The 24,623-nt window shown below is 42.6% G+C and overlaps 1 protein-coding gene across 1 annotated transcript in view; it reads right to left on the minus strand.

The window, feature by feature from the left end:
- Positions 1-5,432: 5,432 nt before the first annotated feature.
- The window catches only part of LOC124157369 (dual specificity protein phosphatase 10-like), a 255,437-nt gene continuing 236,246 nt past the window's right edge, over positions 5,433-24,623 (minus strand). The window contains exon 3 of the mRNA XM_046532038.1: positions 5,433-9,300. Within this exon, the coding sequence (XP_046387994.1) occupies positions 8,801-9,300 (500 nt within the window). The 3' untranslated portion in view covers positions 5,433-8,800. The remainder of the gene's footprint in view (positions 9,301-24,623) is intronic.

Genomic DNA, 24,623 nt, shown 5'->3' on the forward strand with positions numbered 1-24,623 from the left:
GATAGACAGCTGAATCACGCCGCCCATGACTCACGCCAAATTGTGCGTGCGAGGGGAGGAGAGAGGGGGCAGGGGTCTTGGTTGTGGGGGGGAGGGAAACCCCTTCTATTCCCACCCTTGTCCCTCTCTGCACCCTAGTAGTTTCTGCCATCCACGCGTGCAACCGCGCACTCCCCCACCCCCTTTGCCGCATCCCGTACCCCTTAGATACCATTGGCCCATCGTGTTTCCCAATCACCCCTTCTGCTGCTCATATATTATAATATGAACTACTGTTAATTCAAATCCTCCTTATAAACTGCTCTATTCGTTATGTCAACCGCCTAGAGGGTCACGAGAGAAGCAGTCACGAATATTACAAAAGTGGATCCTCAAGACGGCTAAATGTGTCTATGCAGTGGCGCAGCGAGAGGGGGGGGGGTTTGGGGGGTAACCCCCCCCCCCCCCCAGAGCTCACAGAAATTTTTAAGTTAAATCTATTTTACCTAACTGGATTAATATTGCTTATAGAATAGTGCAAGGATCAACAAAATATCCCTCAGAAGGCCGTTAAAATCACCATTTTGAACCATTTATCTTAATTTTTTTCCGGCGGAAGGCCTCTGCACCTCCCGCTTACCATCCCCCCAGTGTTAGTTGCGCCTTGCGCCTGAAACCCCCCCTAGCCTTAATTCCTAGCTGCACCCCTGTGTCTATGGTGCACCACCGCGTATTCATATGTGTTTTCAAAAGTCGCCACTCACGTCGCTGACAGACGAAGTGATCCGAGTTTCACGGGGAAATAAGTTATGATAAGGGGTTAGATAAAAAACTTTTGGGCAATGTCGCCGCTTTAATTTTCGGGTAGCCCCATCGTTTCCCGACCGATTCTGGTCAATTTTACAAGGGATTCTGTACAGGCCCGGGCTGGACCCCGTCTTCGGACGATGGACGGCCATAGCCAGAGGGCGCCAGCACTAAGCAGGGGGAGGACTTCCGGAGTGCGCCGAAGATTTCCATGCTGGAGGGCGCACCGAGGCGGCCCAGCATGGGCCTGATTCTGTTGGAAAATAATCCCTCGAGAAAAGCGACCAGCATCGGTCGCGAAACGTTGGGGCCACCAGAAAATTGACGCGGTGACATAGCCCATACGTTTTTTATCTAACATGACCAGTATCCGCGAAAGTTTTAACGAAGAATAATTACGGGGGGTTAACCGAAATTTATATAAATGATGATGTGATCTATCAAATTCATAACTTTTCAATGCTATTCCATAGAATCGCAAACATTTTACTGCAAAATATCGGAAACATGTGGATTGCAGTGCACTCATCACCATGCCGCTGACATTTTTGAAAACCGATAAAATGTGACTGAAGTGGCAACAGAAATCAGTCTGCATGGAATGGCAATGGATCTCTTCTCTGCAGTCCCTTTATTGTAATGGTGATGGAAAATTCGAGTTACAAATGACAATGATCGAGGAAATCGAGCTTGATCTTCGAGTTTCGATCCAAACTCGTTTTTTCAACTTCGATCTCGATCATTTCGATTGATCTCAGCAGCTTGTCTACTGGCCTATGATAGGTTCATCCGTCACAGGTGATAAACTTTTCTCTGAGGCCGCTACATTGGAGAGCATGCCCATCATCATCAAGTAAGTTTCGCAATCAGTTGACCTTTCTCAAAAGGGTCTAGCAGGTTAAGATGGTGAAAAGTGAATAATATTAGAAACTGATGAACAATAATTGCTCTCAACAATCAAGCCAAATATCCTCCTGGAATACATAGATGCAACTGCCGCAGAGCAGTTATTCGTGTTTTTGACCCTGTTCCACCAATTTTAAAAATCTGAAAAAAACTATAGGTATACTTTAAGGTAGGGGTAACAACATATATTATTTCCGGCGTGTCTATTGTTTCCTAAATTTTTTAATTTAATTTTGAAAATTTCAAAATTATGTTAAAGTTTAGTTTCCGGTCAAAAAATTTTGAACAAAAATCAGGATGGTAGAACGTAATAATATAAGCATTTTAAAATCAAGAAAACGATTTTGACAAAAATAAAAACTGGAGATATGGTTAAAAAACTAAAAATCGTATTTCAATTTTTTTGGGGTTATTATCCATTGTTAAAGCCTGAAACTTTGGGGAAACACATAATTTTGGATGCAATTTAAGCGTATATTTTTTATTTTACAAAACATCGGGGGGCACTTTTCACCATCTTAACCTGCTAGACCCTTTAAGCCATTTTATCCTATTGTAACGATGCTTAATTTTCCGCCCAAATTTCATGAGTTGGTGGCGTCATTGGATGTTTGGCATCTCTATGCCCAAGGAGGTTGTAAATATCTGGAGGAGCTGTTTCCGAGTTTTTGGCGTGGTCTAAGTTCCGCCATCTTGGTTTGACAGTTTTTGGACTCACGTCAGTCTCCGACTGATATTTTGAGGTGGCTAAGTATTGTTCTAAAAATGGACTCAATTAAGCGAAAAATGCTACTATAATCATTAGTATTTCGCCGGTGATTGTTATAGGATTTTGCACATCATTCTCGATACTTCAATTGATGTATAAACTCTGTGTCTGCAAACCACTTTACTGGTGGGGATATCCTTGAAAATATAATTTGTTACTGTAATTGTTAATTTCTGTTGGCTATAATAAAGTTCAATACCAGTATAGGTGCAGGTAAATGACTAGTTTACCCTCATAAAATTTTATTTTCAGCTGAGCTGGTTGTAGAACGTAACCATGGTGGTTGATAATAATTTTTCCCTGGGAAAAGATTGTTGAGTCATAACTTTGCGAAGCCTACCTATGAAGTAAGAAAAAAAGGTTTACATTGTGTGTGTTCCATAGTTTATTTTATGTGTTAACGAGTTCTGAACAAAAATTTCACCAAATAGCAAGCATTGATCCTTATGGGACTGTCAATGTTTTGGTCAAATTGGGCTTGGCTTGTCCTACCCGAGCATCCCCATTCCGGCCACACTTCGCTTCATGCTCGAAACCTATGGTGCCCCCTCCAGATATTTACCTTGCCCTATGCCACCTCGCACCCCAAATGATTTTAGCGCGGGGGTAAGATGTATTTAAATGGATTTGAAGTTTGAACCAGAGGCCACTCGACGAGCGCTCTGCCCTTTTGGTCACAACAATCGAAATTATGTCGGATTTATGACCATTCTCAGCTGCATAACAACGCAGGTACATAAGATGTAGACCCCTTGTAGATAACATTGAAAAGCTGGCGTTGCCATCGATGAGTTGCGTCCACGGAGTTTGTCCCAGAATTACGTCAGATATGTAAAAATTGTAACGGAGTGACTGTTATCACATCATTGATCGCACACTTGCTCCTGCTACGCAGTTTGTTGATTGGGCTAACCTCAGATAATCACCAAAGCTGACCTGACGCAAGGTTTTATATACCTTTAACAATGATACCGCATAAATCACGAATCATTTACGAGTTTTTGGATAAATTTGTACATTTTTCGATAAAATATTTTCAATACGTTTCATTTAACAAAAACCCGGATGTAAACATAACTTCAGGCCTAAGCTTGTTCATACAAGCGTACCACTTATTTAGATCAAATCCCAAGTATACTTCACAATTATTCCCGAAAAGGTATTAAACAAGAAACAATATCGGTACAAGAATTATTAAAATAATTCCGGTCATTTCGTTCCAATGCTTTGATACTGTTTTTCCCTCAAATTCTTTCATTTGCTTGAAACAGCCAAACTGCATAGTGGGTAGGTGAATCAGATTATTTTCTTGTTAACTCCTTTGATAAACGTATGTACGTCTGGAAATGTAATTAAAATGTAGAAAAATTTAACTACTCACTTGGATGAGCCAATGGCATCCTTATTTCTCCAAGTAACAGGTCATAAGAACTGTCCTTATGGCTCTCCACGGCGTCCTCTCTCTCACTCTCTTATGTCGTCCCCAAAAAGATAACAATCGTCTTTTGTTTCTATGCAGTCAATTGACGGACGTAATAATGCGTTGAATGACATGGTGGATTTATTCAAGTTCAATTTGAACCGTTAAATGTATGATTATCGTTTATTTTATTCGCCATATTATTATAGGTATTACAAATCGATGCAATATCAATTAAGTGGTACGGCTTTATACATTGAATGGAAGGACCGATTCAATGATTTTTCAACAGTTCCATTGAATTGTAATCAAGTGATGACAATTTGATTTATGACATCCCCTACAGGTTAATATATTTTAATATTTGATTGGGGATCTTAATCTCAGGATGATTTTGTGATGAATTTTCTTTTAATATATTTTTAAGAAGGTACAATCGAAGGCCATTATAGAGATCTATTTATAATGGTCCTTGCCTCCCGAAAACTCAGAATATCTTCCAGCATTAAAAATATACCTTCATCATCCCTCTACAGTGACTTGGTACTTGCTGCTTCATACTCACCCATTCAACTCTGGTTTCATTTCATAATTTCCTTGAATTTATCATTACTCTTTTTTTTTGGGATCCCAACTGTTCTCCAATATCATGGTAAGGCCATAGGAAATGGAGGTATCAAGGGGTTCTAGCTTCCCCTCACCCCAAACATTATAGGGTAAAGTCCTAAGTGAATCAAACCCCAAAATAATATGCTGGGTATCGCATAGCTATAGTGTACCTTTAATATCAGTTAAAAAGAATGATGAATATTTGCCACTGAAATCAGCCCCAAAAATGTACCCACCATAAATGTTGACCCTTAAAAGAGGCCAGCCAAAGTTTTTTTTTAAAAACAGCCTCCAGTGGCGTAACTAGGAATATGCTTTGGGGAGATGAGGGGCTTTGGGAGGGGATGAGGGGGGTCAGTGGGGGCCTACCACACCAGGAAACTTTTCAGGGAGTTCAGGAAAATTTTTGAAAAATAACATGCCTGAAAATGCATTTTAAATAACTTTGGTTCTTAAAATGTAACTTTTAGCAGATTCAGTTATTATCAATCAAATCCAGGCAAGATTTTAAAATATATTTTGGATTTCACTGAGGCTTTGGCGGGGATATATCCCCTCATCCCCCCATGGTTAAACCACTGACAGCCTTGACCAAGAGTACTAATTGCAGTATGTTAATGTAAGTACTCCTTTATTTTCTACTGTTCATGAACTATTTATAATTGTCAATGAATTAAAAGTCCATAATTATACGTAGATGCTGACTCAAAACTCTTCATTTTGTGCAACTTGAAAATTGTACACCAGTTGTAAACAGTAGAAGATATGAGGCACCTTAGCCCTATTATGAAGAGTAGAAAAAAATGGAATCAACAAAAAGACCTTCAGAACACAAGGATTTTCCCATTAGTGTATTCTTTTGTGTATAGAGTAGTCAAAATTGTTGCCGGGCAGAAATGGTTGGATATAGGAATGGATTTGGCATGAAATGAAAAGAAACTATTCCTTATATAACACAGCCTTCCTTTTAATCAGAAAAATCATAATAGTATTAATATTACAACACTATGTATAGGACTAGACTTTGAATCACCAAATTCCTTTCTCCAGTGACACACTATAATACCAATAGGCACAGGATGGCTGAACTGGTGAAAACGGCCAATGATCATATCTCTCTTTCATACATAAAATGGGCTTAAGTTATCTGATACCCATTTTTCTTCACATTAACCAAAAGCATTGTGCTTGTGTGTAGGATATTATTAGCGGGTTATATACATGGTCGTAGGAACAGGAAAACAAAATAAACATGGCTTTCAATTGATCAAATGCTCAATCTGAAATCCAAAAAAGTGAACTAAACATTGCAGCTTCTAACAGAAATCATGATATAAAAACAAGAGCATGACTTCCTGTCTCCTCTGGCTCTGTAAACCCCTATTTGATTACATCAATCCAGTAGAAAAAAAAGGACAAAAAATACATTCAGCAAGAAGAAAAATTAATATAAATGATCAAATAATTGGGATACATTCCTCATAAACATTACTACATTAATAAATCATTTGTTAACTACTCTTGACCATATGACAAGAAAATTTTACAAAGTGCTGACAATATTTTCCCGTAATAAAATGTGGATCTTTAGCCATAAAAAAATAAAAGTTACTTCAAATAACTAGTAGGTCCCTGCTGCCAACAGACTGCACAGCAAATCTATGTGACATAGTTGAAGTAGTGATGACTATCTCTGTCGATAGGCTTTTTATGGTTCAATAATGATACATCCCATGATAACTCCCACAGTAAAAAACAATCCAAGCAAGAAAAATACATTTCCTTATGAGGTCTCCGTTTTTTAAACTAATCAACGTAATTCCTGATTGATTCCACATTGCAGTACTGAATTCTCTCCCAAATTAACTGTTCACTTAAAAGTTCCATTGGGACCAACATGACAATACAGAGAGATTGTTGGTGCTAAATAATGGATTAGAGTTGGCAAGGTTGAGCAAATTTGTATGGATTAAGAATGCACAGCACCAAAATTTACATAAATTTTGACGAGAAAAAGGCAGAATGAGGATGATACATTTTTACCAAATATATGACATTTAAGGTTCTATGACCCAAAAGGTAACTTAAAAAAGGCATCAGTGCTTATTGAGAGCAAAGAAGATGTATTTGAATTGTACTATCTCTTTCACCAAGGGTGTACCATCTGGTCTTTGGTTGCATTATTTGCCACAAACATGAATGCAATTTTTTATCAAACTGACATTTATATGATCCAAGCAGGCCTCCCCTTATATCCAATGATCTCTTTTCCATACTAATTTGATAGAAAAAGGTATTTAAAGTATTTCAAGCCAATGTGTTGTACAAAACACACACTACAAACACAACACAAGTGTCAACACACAATAACCTTCTTTTTACAATCTCAACCCGTTTGATTCATAGTTCACAAGATGTCAACAAATGACTTATTGATATGCATGTGAAAACTTCACATAAAGATAAGGGACACTGTAAACAGGATATGTCAGTGAGGCTGAGGAATCTGTAAGACCAGCCATAACTTTTCTAAACACTTAGACCACGTATCACACATTTCCTTCTCCATCCATTATATCTGAGATAATATTGAAACTTTCCAACGACATTACTTCAAGAGCCAGAAACAACACAACCATCAGCCAATTCTATTTAAGTCTATACAATGACGGATGGGGTGAACGTTTTATGAGAACCCTAGGATATGTTTCATGCCTGAAAGTATCCACTTACAAAAGCTTTCAAATAGTTTCAAAAACTGTACAAAATTTTGTAAGGTAAGCCCAATAATTGAAGAGAGACAAACACTCAATTTTCCAATGTGCCATCAATACAGGCATCCCCTAAACACCAATTTCTCTTCTGCATAACTCTGTTGAGGTAAATTTTCACCATTACCCTTAGTAAAACAGCAAAATCCAATAGAAATGTGCATTTAAACATGGTCAAAATTTAGAGTTTTAAAAATAGCATAACACTGACAGAAAATAATATTATTATGACACCCATACAGCAAGATTGTAAGAGAAAGACCTTTGTAGCAAGTGGGATCCTCTAAATCTTGCTGCCTATGCACAACAGAGGCATTTCAGTGAGTGACAGCAATGATAGTTGACCATTCAATGGGTAGATAGTATGAATTATTCATACAAATCTCAGCTCAGGGCATTTTTAGGGTGAATTATACCCAAAACAAAATCAATCACAGGAGGGAATCCATCAACCATTTCATGTCTCTCATGCAGGTGGTAATTTACCCTGAGGGCTGACATGATGCACTTGAGAGATGAAAAGTAGGATACAAAAATAGAAGGTGGGATGTTTAAGAATCTAAAACATTCTTCTTGAGAGCACAATTGGAAAAGCACTGGTTATGCTTGCTTTAAATTAAGTTCAAAAAAATAATGCCTTCCACTAGGACGTAATCCCTTCTCTCTCTCTCACGTCATGCGTACTCAGAATGAAAAAAATTAGGGACAGTCTATCTCTTCAAAGATCCACAATGCCATAGGTGACGTGAAAGTTCATACTCAATGTCTTCACTGCAAGTATAAAGGCTTGTTCTCACTCATGCATGAATCTCTGTCAGCTACAAGTGAAGATACAAGTCCCGACCAACGACCACTGATGTTGCGAGGTACTTCAGCTGCATAAGTCATCCTTAGTTGCCTATTTTGTGTTGCAAACAAAACAGCATGCACAACCTCTTGAATCAGTTTACATTAGTTACCATTAGTCTATCGTTATCTCTTACACACTTTGTGAGAGAATCCTTTAAAAAAAACTGGATATGCTGCGGTTGGAGATTATTGAATTTCCTCACAGCATACCTCTAAATAATATTTGTAAAAATAAATTAAGGCACGATGCTTTAGCTCGGCAAAAACAAAACTGCCCTCCTCAATCTCAAGACGCTTCTTAATAAGAAGCTCCCTTTGAGAAAAATAATAACATGTACACCACCTTTCGAGAATGAAGAATCACGCACTAAAATGATGGTGATCTCGCACATACATATTGTCATTTTCTTAGAAAAAAAAATATTAAGTAGCCCACAATGTAAGTCGTTTTATATGTCCTCGCGCATTCCTTGATGCACGACCGTGGGCGAAATAAGGAAAATCAATTCTTGTTTCAAAAAAAAAACAAAGAAAAATAATGTTGCGATACGAGGAGGGGGTGGGAAGGAAATAAAAACCAATGTCCATCGCTCTTCGTGTCATCAGAGTCGTTTCTCAATGCGTGGGAGGGAAGAGCACGGAACTTCTGCGTTTCCTTCGCGGGGTTCGGGACCCCGGGCGAAGCCGCGATCATACGGCTCCGCACTCTATCGCCTCCTCTTCGACCACGGCGGGACTCGTCCACCTCTCCGTGACCTCTTCGTGACCCGCCGTCGCCTCCTTTGGGCACGAGACAACCCCGCCTCCCTCCGCCCAGCAGTCTTCCATGGATGGGAGGGCTTTGTCCTCGTCTATCATGACGACCACCGGAAGGTCGGCGTCTCCGGAGCGGGTGTCCTGTGAGGACGGCTCCGCTTCGGCGTCGGGCGCAGTCACGGCGACAGCGTCCGGGGTGCAGGGAGCGGGCGAGGGTGCCTTTGGCAGGTGGAGGCCCTGCTCCAACTCGAGCAGCTGCCCCATGAAGTTGAAGTTGGGCGCGATGATGGGCCGGCGCCTCTTCACCCTTTTGTACGCCTCGGCCATGGGCAGCAGGCGGTGGCGCATGAGGTAAGCTATGCAGATCGTGGGCGACCGGGAGACGCCCGCTTGACAGTGGACCAGCACGCGGCTACCGGTAGCTCTGGCCTCATCTGCAATGGGAGAAGAAAGAGATGGAGGTCAGAGAAAAAGAACGAACAAACCATCGAGTTTCATTTAACTATTTATCCATTAAAGTGCTACTAATATTTTAACAAATCCAATCCAAAATGAATTACAAATATTAATTTATTAAACTAATATTGAATTACAAAACGTTACGTATATCATCTTGCTTTCAATTGATTTTAATATTATTAAATTACTATAATTATTTATATATTTTTTCAGAATGATATTAATAATTTTTTACAATTATTCACTTGCAAGGCAGTTATGACTCCACATTTTTTTCTTAATTAAAGTGCATGTAAACTTATTTACAGTATGCAGTACATTAATTTTCAAATATAGAAAACAACAAGGAAAAAAATGTATATGTAGTAAATTATATTTCTCAATAAAATGAATAAAGGTCTGTTTCAACTAAGTCAAGCCTACATAATTGGCACTTGTATCCACCTCGATTACTCGATGACAAATTTGCTCAAACGCAAGTCTGGCACGAAATATATTTAACCAGATGGTACACCAGAAATACGTGCAAAACATGTATGCACAAAACGGAAACGCTACATAAAAAACATTCCGACGCATTTCACGCAAGAAAAAAACATTTTTTTCTTTCCCTCTCGAACGTGCTCGATGCACGTTCCACCTCAAACCTAAATGTATCGGAAACAAAAAAGATAACGATAGGGCCGAGAGACCAACCATTATTCCATTTCCTCATTTTTATTTGTATTCATCGCCGTTAAAACGGCAGAACGTGCCGAAGCTATAGTTGGGCCGAAAACGACGAGCAAAACAAATGGTGAACGCCCCAACAGAAGAGGGACGCACTGATGAAACGCGGGAAAATGCAGGGAAATTTTTAAAAGGGGATTTTTAGATGGGAAGCATTGGGGTGGGATGCGATGAGGACGCTATCGGGGAAGTTGCATGTTGGGAAGCGCTGTAGAGGTTCAGCGGGAGGGCGGATGAGGAGATGGCGCGTCCGGGAAGTGGCGCCGGCCGGAAGCTTAGGGAGGGGTCGGCGATGATGGGAAACATTTGAGTGCAGCGCAACCCTAGAGTTCAACGGCTTCGAGGGTTAGAGACGGTCTGGGGGATGAAGAAATGGGAATGGAGATGACGAGAGCAGATATTGGGGGTGTTGAAGGGGGTCGAGGTGGGAATGGGAGGAATTAGGGCCACACTTAGGACTTGTGAACCCCCGCTGAGACTCGTCCTATAGTGTGGGTCCGACCGGAAGGTCTTTGGGGTTTGAAATAACCCGATATAAAGAGGGAAAAGTAGAAGCTATTTATCAAAATTAAACTTCGTAAGATAGAACCGTAGAGCAAGTTTAAAACCAAAAGCCTATAAAAAGGAACAGTTTAGTTTCTTTTACAAATTCGTAAATGGAAAAAAACTATAAAATTGAAACCACTCAATTAGTGTGAGCCTAATCGAAAACGAGGAAATGTATCGTATCAATTGTAAGAAACTATATGAGAACGAAGAAATTTACCCATTTTTGCGCGAAAAGCATTTTATTGACTCAGCAAACTTGAAACAAACCACCTCAAATAAATACAATATTGTGCCCAAAGGCTCCAGCCTCCACTATCCGTGCGTGAACGAAGTCCGGATAGAAATACCCAGACCTGATATTAGCGAACACGAAATACGGTGGTTGGGTATGGGACAGAATGGAACAAGAGACGGGAGAGTATTGAGAACATAGTTCATGAGAGAGACGCATCGGCACGCGGACGTTCCCATGACGACGAGATCAACACATCCCCGTACCTCCACTAAGAGCCCTCGATAATATCCCTCGCCATTCGCCCCTGCACCTTACCCGATCCATCTCTCGATGAATCTCCCTCCTTGCACCCTAATATTGCCTCATCTCCCTCAACTGCTAACGCCAACCCCTGCCACGAAACAACACAACCAAGCGAACACCCGCCACCATCCACGCCATCTACACTTCCTCACGTCCGCAGACTAATCTGTCGCCCCCTTCTCCGTAAAATCCCGCAAAAACCTCATCAGCAACTGCCTCCGCATTCCGGGACACGCACGAGGTCGTGGAAAAATAAGATTTCTCGAACGGAAGACAAGCGAGGTATCCCGCAGAAAAAGGCGATAAATCCACGAGAAATAAATCTTGAGATGATGACTGAGCGTTTTGATTTCGAATGGAACATTCGAATATATAAAGACTTTCTCGTTCAGGGGGAAACAAGGATATTTTGGTACTGAAGACAAGGACATAAAGAGAGAAACCGTGGATGGCAGGTATTCATTTCTTTATTACGGACTGCATTCACGGAATCAAGTGGAAGACAAATAGAGGCGAGTTACCATAATTAAAGCGACTATTTTCTCAATAAACAGGGCCAATTGTAACTTTTAAAAAATACGACTCAAATGGATAAATTACCTCCACAGACAAAACTGTGATGCAAAAGGGATGGAAACAAATTGAGCACACGAGCAGAAGCCCACTGTAATGATTACTAGTCAGAAATTTTACCCACGCTTTTGCATCTGATGTAGAGCTTGACATACGAAAGCGATGCCCAAATTTTTCACCTCAACCAACAATATAGCAAATTACAATACCATTTTTTCTAGTCATACCACGGCTAATATATCTCAGGTAGAGCATGTTGTGTTTCAGCACAGGAAGATGTCGCGACAGTTATACACAAACGACAGCTGGATGGTTGATTACTTCAAAAAAGTTATATTGCTGCTGGAAAAACCAACTTCGCGCTTTTTAAATCCCTTGAACACCTGCGATGAACTCTAAAATCCGAAAATGCTTTCGTCCACTCTAAATTGAACCATTAACTTTTTTTTTATTCACGAAGAGCGAAAATCGGAAAGAGTGATTAATCGGCAATCGATCCGCGTGACTCTCCGGAAACTTTTTGTTATTCACTCAGAGTGACGCCATCACGCGAGTGAGTTCCCTTGCGTGCCATCCACGCCGCCACCCCCGTGACCCTTGCTAGGCCAATTCGATCCCCTCACACCCCCAACGACCCTTCCAAATGTAAACCAGACGCCGGCGCACGGAGTCGAGAGGGTGTGGGGAGGTGAGCCAATTAGAACTCACGGCATCGACTGCTCAGGGTTCATTGGCCTCACAAAGGGCACGTTTAGCACCGCTCGTTGGAAAAGTAAAAATAGTAGTACCGACTATAGAGTTTAAATTTGAACAAATATCACCTAGGCGATTTGGAACGGAAAACGTGAAAATCAAGAGAACAAGCAAATGGTCTTTTCAGTGACTGAAAAATGAAATGTAATAAATCGGGGATCGGAAGGGTTAACGTCATCAGAGATGGTGAATTACAGGAAGCGAATGGAAATGCTTGACATCTGAATTTAAAATAGAGGCAAAATTTGAATGGAAAAAAACAATAGACAGGACAGCGATGGTTTAAGCATATCTATACGCATACAATGTACATGTGAGGACTCATACTTCTGAAAATACCAAACAAAATCAGATGAGAATCTCGGGAATGCAACTCTGAGATTAATTACTGAACAGTTGGGTACAATTAAAATAATTGGAGAGAAAAAGCGAGATAGCCTTCCGTACTAATTACGACTTAGTTATATGAAAGGAGTTTTCCGGGTGTGAGATATTGGAAGAATATGACTGGATAAAATGATGAGTGCTTCGAGAAAACAATGCATCTGCTAGGTAACCGGCAAAGGGTGATTTCAAACAACATGCTCTATGCTGAATTGCTTTTGAAAATACTCGACTAACGCAGGCAAGATCATATATGGGCCTGGGATTAGCCCCCTTGCTGGGGCTACACGACTCCCGATGACCACAGCCGACGAAAATGAAAGATGCATGAGCGGAGAGCAAATACGCAAGCCGGAAAGAGTACTCCGATCAGCGTCCAACCCTAGGGGGCCAAGAGTGAAACGACAGAAAAAAATTAAACCCGAAAGGCAAAAGCGATGAACGCGGTAGGTATATCGGAAACAACGGGAATTGAAGAGAGAATCGCGAACGAAAGGGGGGGAGGGATAGAAGGTGGACGAAGTGGGGGAATGGAATGGGGGACACGGACTCCCTCCCTAACTGTACCACTGCGGAAGAGGAGATACGGCGAGTGGGTCGCCCTACAACCGGCGGATTTGCCGGCGAAGAGGACGATGAGGGAACGGGGTTGGATGCTTCGCACTCTTGGTAACCGCCGCGAGAGCTGACCGGATGGCGAAGAAGCGCAGACCGACTGACGCGGAGCCATCATCGAGAGAGGAGTGGTGTCATTAAGAGTGTTCGTCGGATGGTCCACGCTGCGCGAATTCCGAGGCTGCCCCGCTCGTTGGAATGGGCACAGATTCCGCCCGGATGAGAAGGCGGATCAACGATTACGAATTTAGACACTGGATCATTGACGCTGGCCCGTAGGTAACCTCGAAAGTTTCCTCCGCAGTTGTGCCATTGCGATCACTTTACCACCAGCATTAAAAAAGTCGATTGTTTACATACTTTTCGCCACTTCAGCCTAGCTTGAGAACGACAACAGCACAGTAGGTGAAACGTCAATCAAAAGGACAACCCGGACGAAACCCGGAAATCTACCATACGGCGAACCTGATTGCCGCGAAAACTTACATCAGAAACATATTTATAGAAAGCTCGCCAATACTGCTCATTTACTGCAAAGAAATTTCAGTTTTCAATGCAAAAACCTCAATAAAGATTACGATGTTCTTTACTTAAAATACTTAGTATAAACTATGGCAAGCTTTCTGTTGAAGAGTGTTTTTGCCTCCGTATAATTATTTCTTACTGAAATATAAGTTTTCAAATCCGATTCGCTTTCGTTTTTAAACGGACAGTAGATACTTATGCGTCTGAAAAACGTAATTAACTTCAAACCCGCCGAAGATATTTATCATATTCATCTATGGACTTTTTTCATTCCTGACAATTTAACAAAGCTAGCTTTAACAAAAGGTGTCCGAAGACCTGGAGTACCCCGGATGCCCTAGTAGATACCACATGAGGTGAGGTTGGGATTCAACAACTCATAAACAGCGCCCTCCTTCCACGGTATCTTGCATTCGGGCCAGCGATTAAGCGGCTCTCTCGAAAAGCAGTCAAGGGCTCAGAGAGTTCGGAAACGATCGCCGAAATTGTTTCCCATCGACATTGAGTTCCCTTTTTAGGAGTTTCGCTTCGGACAGAATGTAAAGGAAATGTGATATGGGCTTTCCGGCATCCCATAAAAGGGCAGCCTATTACAAAAATAAATTATCGACCGGAAGGAAATGAATTCACCTGCCAAACAAAGGTATTTCACGGACAGTGAGAGAGAGATTCGTCGCTGTCAAGGTTCCGGCAAAATTGAAAACATTTATCTTACCCTCAGCCCTTCTAAGTGCAATTATCGTTATTGGTGCAATAGCTGTGACCCTCTTTCCCTCTATAACGGCTGGCCATGCCTCCGTAATACCACTTTTTTGGTTACCATGGAGAAGATGATGGGAAGAAGGAAATTCGACCCTGCAGGTGCCTATCTTTAAATTATGACCAAACATTGAAAATATTATGATAAAGAAATTTCGTAAGACGAGGTCGCAGTATTTTTAATGCCTCAATTCATACCCAGAGCATTACATTTTCCTGAACTTCTGAAGGTAATTTCATTCCATACACTATTTTAAGACTTCTCCTTTTGATTTTTATAATAATTCCGACCAAATACTTAAAATATCACCACGCAATATGCACGCAGGCAAGTTTATCTACTACCGCAACGTTAACTCCTCATTCGACCCTGATTTCACCACAATGAGGTTCCGATGTGCTCACATAAAATGGAAGAACGCATATCAGTGTAGTTTTGCGAGCACTTTTAGCGGCACATAAAAGGCAGATCCACACACGCTCACGTACATATGACTAAAAGACAGGGATAACCGCACTTGGGTAACAATTAGGCGACCCGAGAAGAAAGAAAAAGACGAGCAAGATTTACTACTAGTGGGGGAACTATGAGTAAAACGGGAATAAAAGAACATGATAGCCGAAGGCGCTCGAGTTGGTCTCGTACAAAAAAAAAACATACGGAGCCCATCAGGCTCAGTTATATCTGGAATGGAGGCATTGTGGGGGAGAGGAAAATGGTGAAGAGAGATGGATGGAAGTTAGAAGGGGTGGGTGGCGACGTAGTAAAATTTTTGGGGTGGAGAGTGAGAGTGAGTATAAGGGTGCAGCGGAAGCACAGGCTTATGCTTTGGCAGCGATGGGAGGGGGGATATTGGTTGGCTGGAAGGGGGAAGTGTATAGGAATGAGCAGTGGCAGGGGTTGAGGTGTGTGGACTGGATTGAAATGGGGGGAAGTCGACACAAACACATACACAACTGGGGTCCAAAAGTGGTGTGGGAAGCTGGTGAGTCATGGAATGGTGAGAGAATTCCTATGCGCAGGAGTGCCCCGTCGGGACGCTTAGGGAGCAAGGATGCTGAGTGGTAGCGAAGAGAGAAGGGGAACTACTACTGCGTTTTGGGCTGTCGATACATCCACAACGGGAACGCCACATAATAAATGAACCAATGTCAAGGCAATAGACAGCAAATCGAAGCTTGAGCATACGTTTATAATACCTACTATTTACAAAAGAAAAACAAGCATCAAAACTAAATTATCATCGGTAGCCACTTAACATCTATCTTAAAATGACGGTGACATTCCACTAAAATAATTGTCACCATTATGAGAACGTATGCTTAAAAACGATCCTTTGAACGAATTTTGAAACTCGTCGATAAAACGACGCACTGGAAAATGAACTTAAAATACCGACAGGAGTATAGGTATAATCAGATTACCGTGACTGGGTTTTAGCCACAACTGACCCGCTGATAAAAATTGATATAAAGATTACTGACGATGTTTGTGAATCACTACTTCCCGACTACAATCTGGATCTAAATGAGATTCAACCGACTCAAATGCTTTAGAAAAATCCCCACTGAAAATCAAGCGACTCCCACGGACAGTGATGGAATTTTGAGAGGGTATGAGCTATTGAATGGACCAGAGAAGCCGTTCACGTCTCCCTTCGAGGACGCTGGAGAGGTACAGGGTGCTCGTATTTTGGGCGTGGGTGGATGGAAGGTTTTGAAGGGGACCCCCAGTGTGGGGGTGAGCGGATACGTCAAGGGCAGTGCAGGGGGTGGGAGGGGGACGGGAAGTGCGTGGGAGGTGCTTTGGTACACGGGATGAGACGGAAGTGGTAACTGCACAAGGGGCTCCTACACCCAGGGGTAACAAGGGGGAGAGAGAAGGTACGCCCCCTTCCCCCAACAAAGAGCAAGGCGTACCGGTGGACCGAGATCCGAAGGGTAGACGAATATACCGAGTCGGGAATGTAATTGACTAATTTGTAATCCAGTTTAAAGTTTGTCTATTCGGCCCAGGCACAGAAAATGAGAATGGAAGGCACAGAGAATGAGGATTAAGAATATGATCCCTCCATCCATTATCTTCCTGCGCTCAATACTAATTAAGAGGAGAAACCACTCGATCTCCTCGGCCATAATGGATAAAGCGTTTTTACTTATGCTGCCGGAAATATGGCTGATTGAATTTCAATGAAAGAAGACTCCTCTTTGGCAAACTAAGTCAAGTGCGAATTAACTTGGTGGTCCCAACTCCAACAAACACGCATAACAGACACATCAAAGCATGAGTCTCTAAATAAACTACTCCGTTTACTTGCGACCGCCGGCGGGATCAGATGAACGATGCTTATTTACTCAAAAATACAAGATAATATAGTAACGCTATCGTCAGAGGCAATAAAAATAAAACTAGACAACACCCTTAACTACGTTTAAGGCACAAAAACTGAGGTCAACACACACAATTACCACGTAAATTTTACAACAATGAGCTCGCCTTATGGCTGTAACATTTAGTATGACCATTAAATATGGGAGAATTTCCCATAAAACCTCACTGTAACTATGATTCCACGCTATCACGTCAACGACACCCTCTGAGACGGTCGCGGATCGTTGTAAGCAGGTGAGGACAAGGCAGTGAGAGACCTATAACACGGGGATAACCTTTCTTTTTTATGCACTCCAAGGCTGAGCTTTTGAGGGCGGGATGAGTCGAGGTGAAGAGTGAGGAAGGAGGAGGAGACGGGGACGAGAGGTCTTGGAGGACGTGGGGACGGGAACCGACCAAGGACGAGCGAGCCATCATCATCGGAGAGGACTGAGCTGGGAACGGAAGGAGCGACATCTCTCCGCCGCCGAAGCAGGAAGAGGATCCTGCGCCCAGGGATGAATGAGGCGGCCGTCCGCACGCGCAGTCAGCGTGGGAGGAAAATATATTCCAAGGCCGGGAAAGGAAGAGGGGTCTTTTCGATGCATGTCCACGCACGGACACAGCATCACTCCCACTTAATCAGTCCTTATTTGGTCACGTATTGCTAGTTTAAAACTTTCGCCGTTTAAATTTTCGTATTTGGTCCCGTTTAGCACTCAATATGAGCATTTTATTTCGTAGATAAAATAAAACAAGGAGTAAAATTTACCCTATTAATAATTGCGTGGAAAAAAGGTGAGTTAATATATTTACGTACGGAATTTGGTCCAAAAGTTGCCCGAACAAATGTCTATGCAGCCCGATGTAAAACGATGAGTTAATAAACATAGTCTCTGATCTATATTACGACAAAGGCTAGAGGATTTGGTCCACTCCACATGAATTGTCTTCACTCCCATCATCTTATGCGGTAACATGAAATGGCATCGAACACGCATCAGTCGACAGTGTCAACTTCTGAGAAAACAGACAAAAAAGCCAAGGAATAAGACAAAGTGCACTGATTTATGGATAATGATTCTTTCTGCGGCAAAAAAGGAGTCCTCCAAAACTGGGTACGTTCTTATCTTCCCTGTCTTGAAGTAAATACGCGCACACTCTTACGCGTCGCACTCACCAACACCAATCATTTCATATCTCTCCCCCACTAAAGCTTGGGTTCTTAGCATGACTCATACCTACGCTCTAACCCATACCCTAGCCACCAATCTGTTAGCAGGACGGTGGCTTTATCTGCTTAGGGGGGAATACTATGCTTGTCAAGCGACAACAGTCCCTCAAGAAGAGAGCAACTCAAATATAAAAGAAACTCGAAGCTGGAGTTCATTTTTGAAAGACCACTTGAAATCTATCTTTTCGTCAAACAAAGTCTATTTTGAGCTGACTTTTGAATGAGCGTGAGGAAGGGGAGACGAACGATTTCTGACGACGAAAAGCAATCCTAGAATCCATGTAAGTAACATACAGTAAGACGAAATGAAGAGAGATGATGACGATATGATAGCCTCTTACTTAAAAAAAACTTCCATCACAGTTCCAGATTAAGAAAATGTGAAATAGTTCACAATTCATCAATGCCCATGTCAGGAAAACACAATCGTTTCCATTCGAGACAATACCACGGAACTTTGACTGATAATGTTTCTAGTTGATAGCATTATAGGTATAAATATATTATCAAGCTTTCTTAATAATCATGGGGTTTATGATATGCCATTACTACTTTCGCAAGATATTTAACATCACGATAGCTGATCGATGACTATCATCCCAGTAGCATCTAAATGCATATTGTAGTCGGTTATATTCCGATCCCATGTGGACGAATTCGAGAAGCGAGCAATACGAAGGCGAAAAATTATTTCAATAAATAATTAATCAATTCAAATAATAAAGCCAGGAAAGCGATTTCATGCTATATTGCGCTACACATGCTGTGGAGTAAAAACTTGGTGGATTTACATTTACAAATTTCACAAAGTCGTTTTTTAACTTAGATATGCTGTTATCAAGAACATGGAACGATGAGCGCGCTACCTCTTAAATCAACCGGAGGAACAGAAATGTGAAAGATGGAGGTTCAATAAAGCGCCTATTTTCACTGTTTTAGTTCGGAACGCGGCGTCATCTATTCTACGACCTGGTGAACATTAATTTCCTTTACACTGACTAACATAAAACTTCTGATTACCCAGATAAAAAATTGTAGACTGAGAAATTCCACTGATGTCGCCGGAGGCTGTAGATCAACGAAAGAATTGACTCTGAGATGCAGAGGACCGCGGAGAGGGGGAGTGGAGACTTCAACGCCTCCATGGAAGAAACCGGTGAAGCGTCCGGAAACCAACTCTGTGAGCGTTCCCACCGTGGATCTGAATGTTCCCCGCGTCTCACGGGATTCTTAAAAAATATATAAACGTACAAACTCTCCTCATTCAACCCCCTTCATGTGCACGCTACCCCTTCCAACGTCTCTGGCCATCCACCAGCGAACGTACACACTCCGCTCATGTGAGCTCATTCAGAAGAAACCAACCACGCTAGTCTAGGAGACGACGTCGACGAGGCAAAGAAAAGCCAATGTACTCGCAGAAGGGCACCAACATCCTCAGAGCCTCCTCCTTACTTCCCTCTCCTCCCCTGAGAACCCGATGTACCACTTCCACTCCTTTTTGTCCCATTCACCGCAACCCTAGCTCATTCCGCATGCGGCATAGATCCCGTCTCGGGTACGAAAGCTCGCGTCTCTGAGGAGAGTTACTGCTCCTCGGGGAGGGTTAGTTGGGATGTTGGAAGGCAATCGAGATTCGACTTCCATCACGGTTTTCGATGAGAGGAAGCACGATTTAAGATTATTCCCACGGCGTAGTTTCGCATCGTGAAAGAGCACGAGGCTCGCAACTGGTGCAACGCTCGGAGTGCTTCCCCGCGAAATAATTCTCCACGGTTTACGAGATTTCACTTCAGATAACTCAGAAGAAGATATATCTAAAAGAGTGGAACGGAGATTTCATTTTCTAGCTCGCATTAAAATGGAGGCTGTATTCTGCGCACATCTGCTACTCATACGTCTCGCCTTAGTTGGTAAAATATAATCGTAAGGCCATACTCGGAATGGTAATTCACCTACAAGCTGAAGAATAGGCTTGTTCCCAGGAAATACCATGAATCAACCTCTCGTCCACAGGAAAAATAACAATTACGCTGTCTCACGGAAGGAATAGTAATTGCTATATTTCTTCATTGACTGATAGTTAAAGGATTTTGCATTCTCCAAATAACGCAGCTGTTCCAACATTCCGACACCTAAAAACTATTGGCGTATGGATTGACTGGCGCATCCTCTCAAAATTTATACTGGGCGTAGAGGGCTTACTATGACATGCACGAGGTCTTTCGTCACATAGGCAACTCCTCGCTCACGGATAAAGCTCGCATAGATGCGGGACGTACTTTCACGGGATGTAGGATTAACAACCCGCTCTCAAAGGGGCGGCGATAGCATGTGAAATAAGCCGAATATCGGGAGGATGGCACGCCGAAATGCGCGCAACCCTCCCAAGGATCACGCCGGGAAAAAGATCACAAAATAAAACTGGTGGGAAAGGGTCGAAAACTCAATGGGTAAAAGAGAGGGAAGTTAAAAGTACCCCTTCTATCGCAATCTCTTCACTGAACCCCAAATGAAAAAAAATCGAGAGATCCGGCGAGCAAGCGGCTTTTATCTCGCGAGCGCGTTCATTCACACACCACTTCCTGCCTCGTGGGTCCATCGGTGGGACGCCATACGGACGGAAAGGTGAGGTAGATATAACAAGGGAGAAGAGAGGAAGAGGAGGAAATACGGACAAAGGGCGGGAAAGAGTGGAGGAGGAAATGGAATTTCGCTCCACCGTCAACAGAGCGCACGGAGAGATTTCGATCTCCCATTGAAAACATCAGAAAAAAAGAGCCGTGCACCGAAGGCACGACTTGCTCGCTAGTCCCGAGTCCGTCCGTAGGGCGCTGTTTCGTGCGCGAGAACGGCTCAAACGCCTTTACGTGAAGGACCGCAAAAAAGGTGACAGGTAACCAAATGTGTAATTGTCCAGTATAGCCCTCTTCATTCATCCCATAAGTTGCACTTAACGCCATGAGATTATAATTGTCCTCTACTTAAGTACACACAAGAACAAATATTAGTTAATGAAAGGTGCTAAACATATAATTGTTCATGCACGGAACAACAACATCATTGCCAGGAAATGAATCCAGCACATAAACTCCTCAAACAGAATGAAGCATCCAAAGGCAAAAACCAGAACATTATAATATATACAAAATATTTATGAGTATCTAGTTAATCATGAGAAATAACTTCTCCATCTAGGATAATCATTCCAAATTGAATTATCACATGAAAACGAGAGCTCTCCACATAAATATTCATAAATGAAATGTTAGCTGACCCTCCCCTTCGACAAGGTCGCATTTTATAATACAGTACGAAATTTCGATACATTACACACAGCATTTGTATGAACAGGAATCTCCATATCTCCCGCATTCCCTTACTCTCATTTCCCCAGGTGATACCCCCTCTAACCCCTCCAAACGAATACAACGCACCCTATCTCGTTTACTCCCCCTCCCCCTTTTCCTTTACCCCATTTCCTCCCCAATACCCGGTCCCCCCCTTACACTGCGTAACCTCCCCAATCCCTTCCCCACTCCACGGACCCCTTCGCTCCCATTCCGAACCCCCTCCCCCCTCCGCAGTCCAAAATCCCCCAAACCCACAACCCCTCCCGTATATACACTAGGCGCATTCACACGCAGCTGCTCACCCCACCCTCCCTCGACGAAAGCCAAAAGCGCGATGAGTCACCCACCGCCATCCTCAAAAAACCGACTTCCCTCTTCTAACGCGCGCGCACACCTCCTCTCCAACATAACCGCCGCCGACTGAAACAGACAACACGCACGCAGATTCCCAGCGCGCGCGCAAGCGGGAGACATAGCAGCCAACAGACGGACGTACTGAAGGCACGACTGAAGCGGACGGGTGAAAAATAACATCAAAGATGCCCAGAGAGCGCTCTGGCTGAAGCCATCCGCGGAATACACCTAAAATTCCTGGGTATATCAACGATGAGAAGTAAATATCGGGTTTTATGTACTAGAAGGAATTTCTAAACACTGATATCCTACTTTCTAAAAAGCGAATAAATTAATTAGGCAAAAAAACAGGGGTCACCAGGATTTTTAATTTGTAGTGACAACCCGAGTGAAGAATATTTCAGCACTTCAGCACAGGTGCCTCATGCTGTAATGTCGCATCTAGAGCCCCTCACAATAAATACAAGTTAAATAATTAGACAGCAGTTTCGCATTCAAACTCCCCCACTGTTAAGTCCAAAATCTTCGTTCTAATTGCTAAGTATTAGGCACACCAAACAATACCTGACCATCATGACCTTATATTACAAATTGTTAATTTTATATTAAATTCCATGTCAGTTTTCCACTTAAAACGATATTCTGACAACTAACACCATTAGGTAAGGAAGAAACATGTAAATAAAAAGAAATCCCAAATGGTGAGAACTCAAACTCAGGAGAGACTAAGATAGTCGAAGACGCATTCAGGAGCACCCTGACAGACGGACACCTCCCGGCTCAACTTTTTTTTAGCCCTGCCAGCGCCCTCCTTTCCGTAAACACACATCTGTTTTCCCTTCCTCCACTCCTCTTCAACATTATCTCCACCAGACGGTCCTCGAGAGAGGATGGATGCAGTCCCAATGCGGATGGGAAGCTATGGCCCAGGGCTGGGAGGCGAGGCTCGAAGGAAGGATACCACCCCCTACAAGAGGTGGACGCAGACATGGAGAGTGCGCGTGGAGACGATTGCGTCGAACCCAAAGGCAAAGCAGATCAAGGGAATGGGGAGGAACACGAGGGGTTGGGGGGTGGAAGTTCCGACACATGAAAATGAGCGCGCCTGTGTGTTCAGTCGGAATTGAGATCACACCCTCCCACGTACAAACAGCATCAGGGGTAAATCGTTTACGATGACAGGATACACCATGTGCCGACACGTATGCGAGGATACTTAATAGGCCGTGGATGCACTCTAAATAAGATAGACTTTCGGATGCCACACGAGTTTGATCCAATTCATTCAACTTGGCGGGCCTATCCTCATGATCATCCTGCGGGTAGAAGATCGTCCAAGCCGAATAAAACAAAAAAAAATCTCACACTGAAGTGGAAAGATTGTCCAAAAAAGAGTAAAATAAGGTGGAATTATTACATTATTTTGGCATATCACGAAAGGCATTTTTTAAGGTCTCTAGCATAGTCTGAGCCCAAAAATAGGTAACCTTAATTACGGGAATTGGAGTCCTCTCTCGAGATTATTTACCTCCATACTGTGGCGGCAAATTTTTGCCGGAAAAAAATTCAAGCACAATTACAACAAATTACAAGGATACCATTAACTTTAATTACCCTCAATATAACAAAAAATGTCAGATATGTTCTGAGTTGGTAGAAGAAAAGTGGGAGGACCAAAATAAGACAAAGATAAACGATCGTTTCGTAAGAAGTACTAGACGATCTTCGAAAACCTTAAATAATAACACCTATCACCGATATTAAAAGATATGAGTTTGTACCTAATGAACCGGTAGCGCGATTATAGGTCAGATGGAAAGACGTGCTGATTCTGAGAGCCATTATATAAACATAAGACAGCCGAAAACATTTATTTTGAATGACTCAACTGCCACAGACGGAATACTCATCAATTCACACTTTAAATCCGGCAAAACGCACCGGAATGACCACAAAGTGGTGTTCGAGAGAAACGGGAACGAATGGCCCCTGGAGCCCAGAGATCAAAGGAGGATGGATCTATTTCTTCTCCACAGCTCAGACCCCCTTTGGAGTCCAGATAGCTTCTTGGATTATAACCTATCTCCTCCCCCACTTGCGCCAGACTGCCAACCAAGCTGCAGTTTCTTTTCTTTAAGGAGAGGGGACGAAAGACAAGGAGAATAGTGGGTGGTGCGAGCAGGGGGAGCAGAGGAGTCAAAAGCTATAAGGGGGATGAGGGAGTGAGGCGGAGAGATAAAGCTTCAGAAGTCATTTTCTAGCGCAGGGTAGGCGACGAGGGAAACCAAATAACGGAATGACTCAACCGTGCAAGCCTAAAAGGAGATGGGGTAACCGAGGGGGACAACGCTTCGGCCTCTGGTAGGAATGGAACTGAGGAGGTACGTACGAAACGAAGGCGAAAGAGGAGTTGGTGGCACCTTCCGTCAATAAGAAACTTCTATTTCTTCAATTGCGGTATCCTTGAGCCAATTTTCAGCGTTCTAAAAGGAATGTAATAGAATAAAATGCAAAAAGAACGGCCCCCCTGACTTCAAAATGCGGGAGGAACCTGGGGTGAT

Source organism: Ischnura elegans, chromosome 4, assembly GCF_921293095.1.
Source record: "Ischnura elegans chromosome 4, ioIscEleg1.1, whole genome shotgun sequence".
NCBI classification, from domain to species: Eukaryota; Metazoa; Arthropoda; class Insecta; order Odonata; family Coenagrionidae; genus Ischnura; species Ischnura elegans.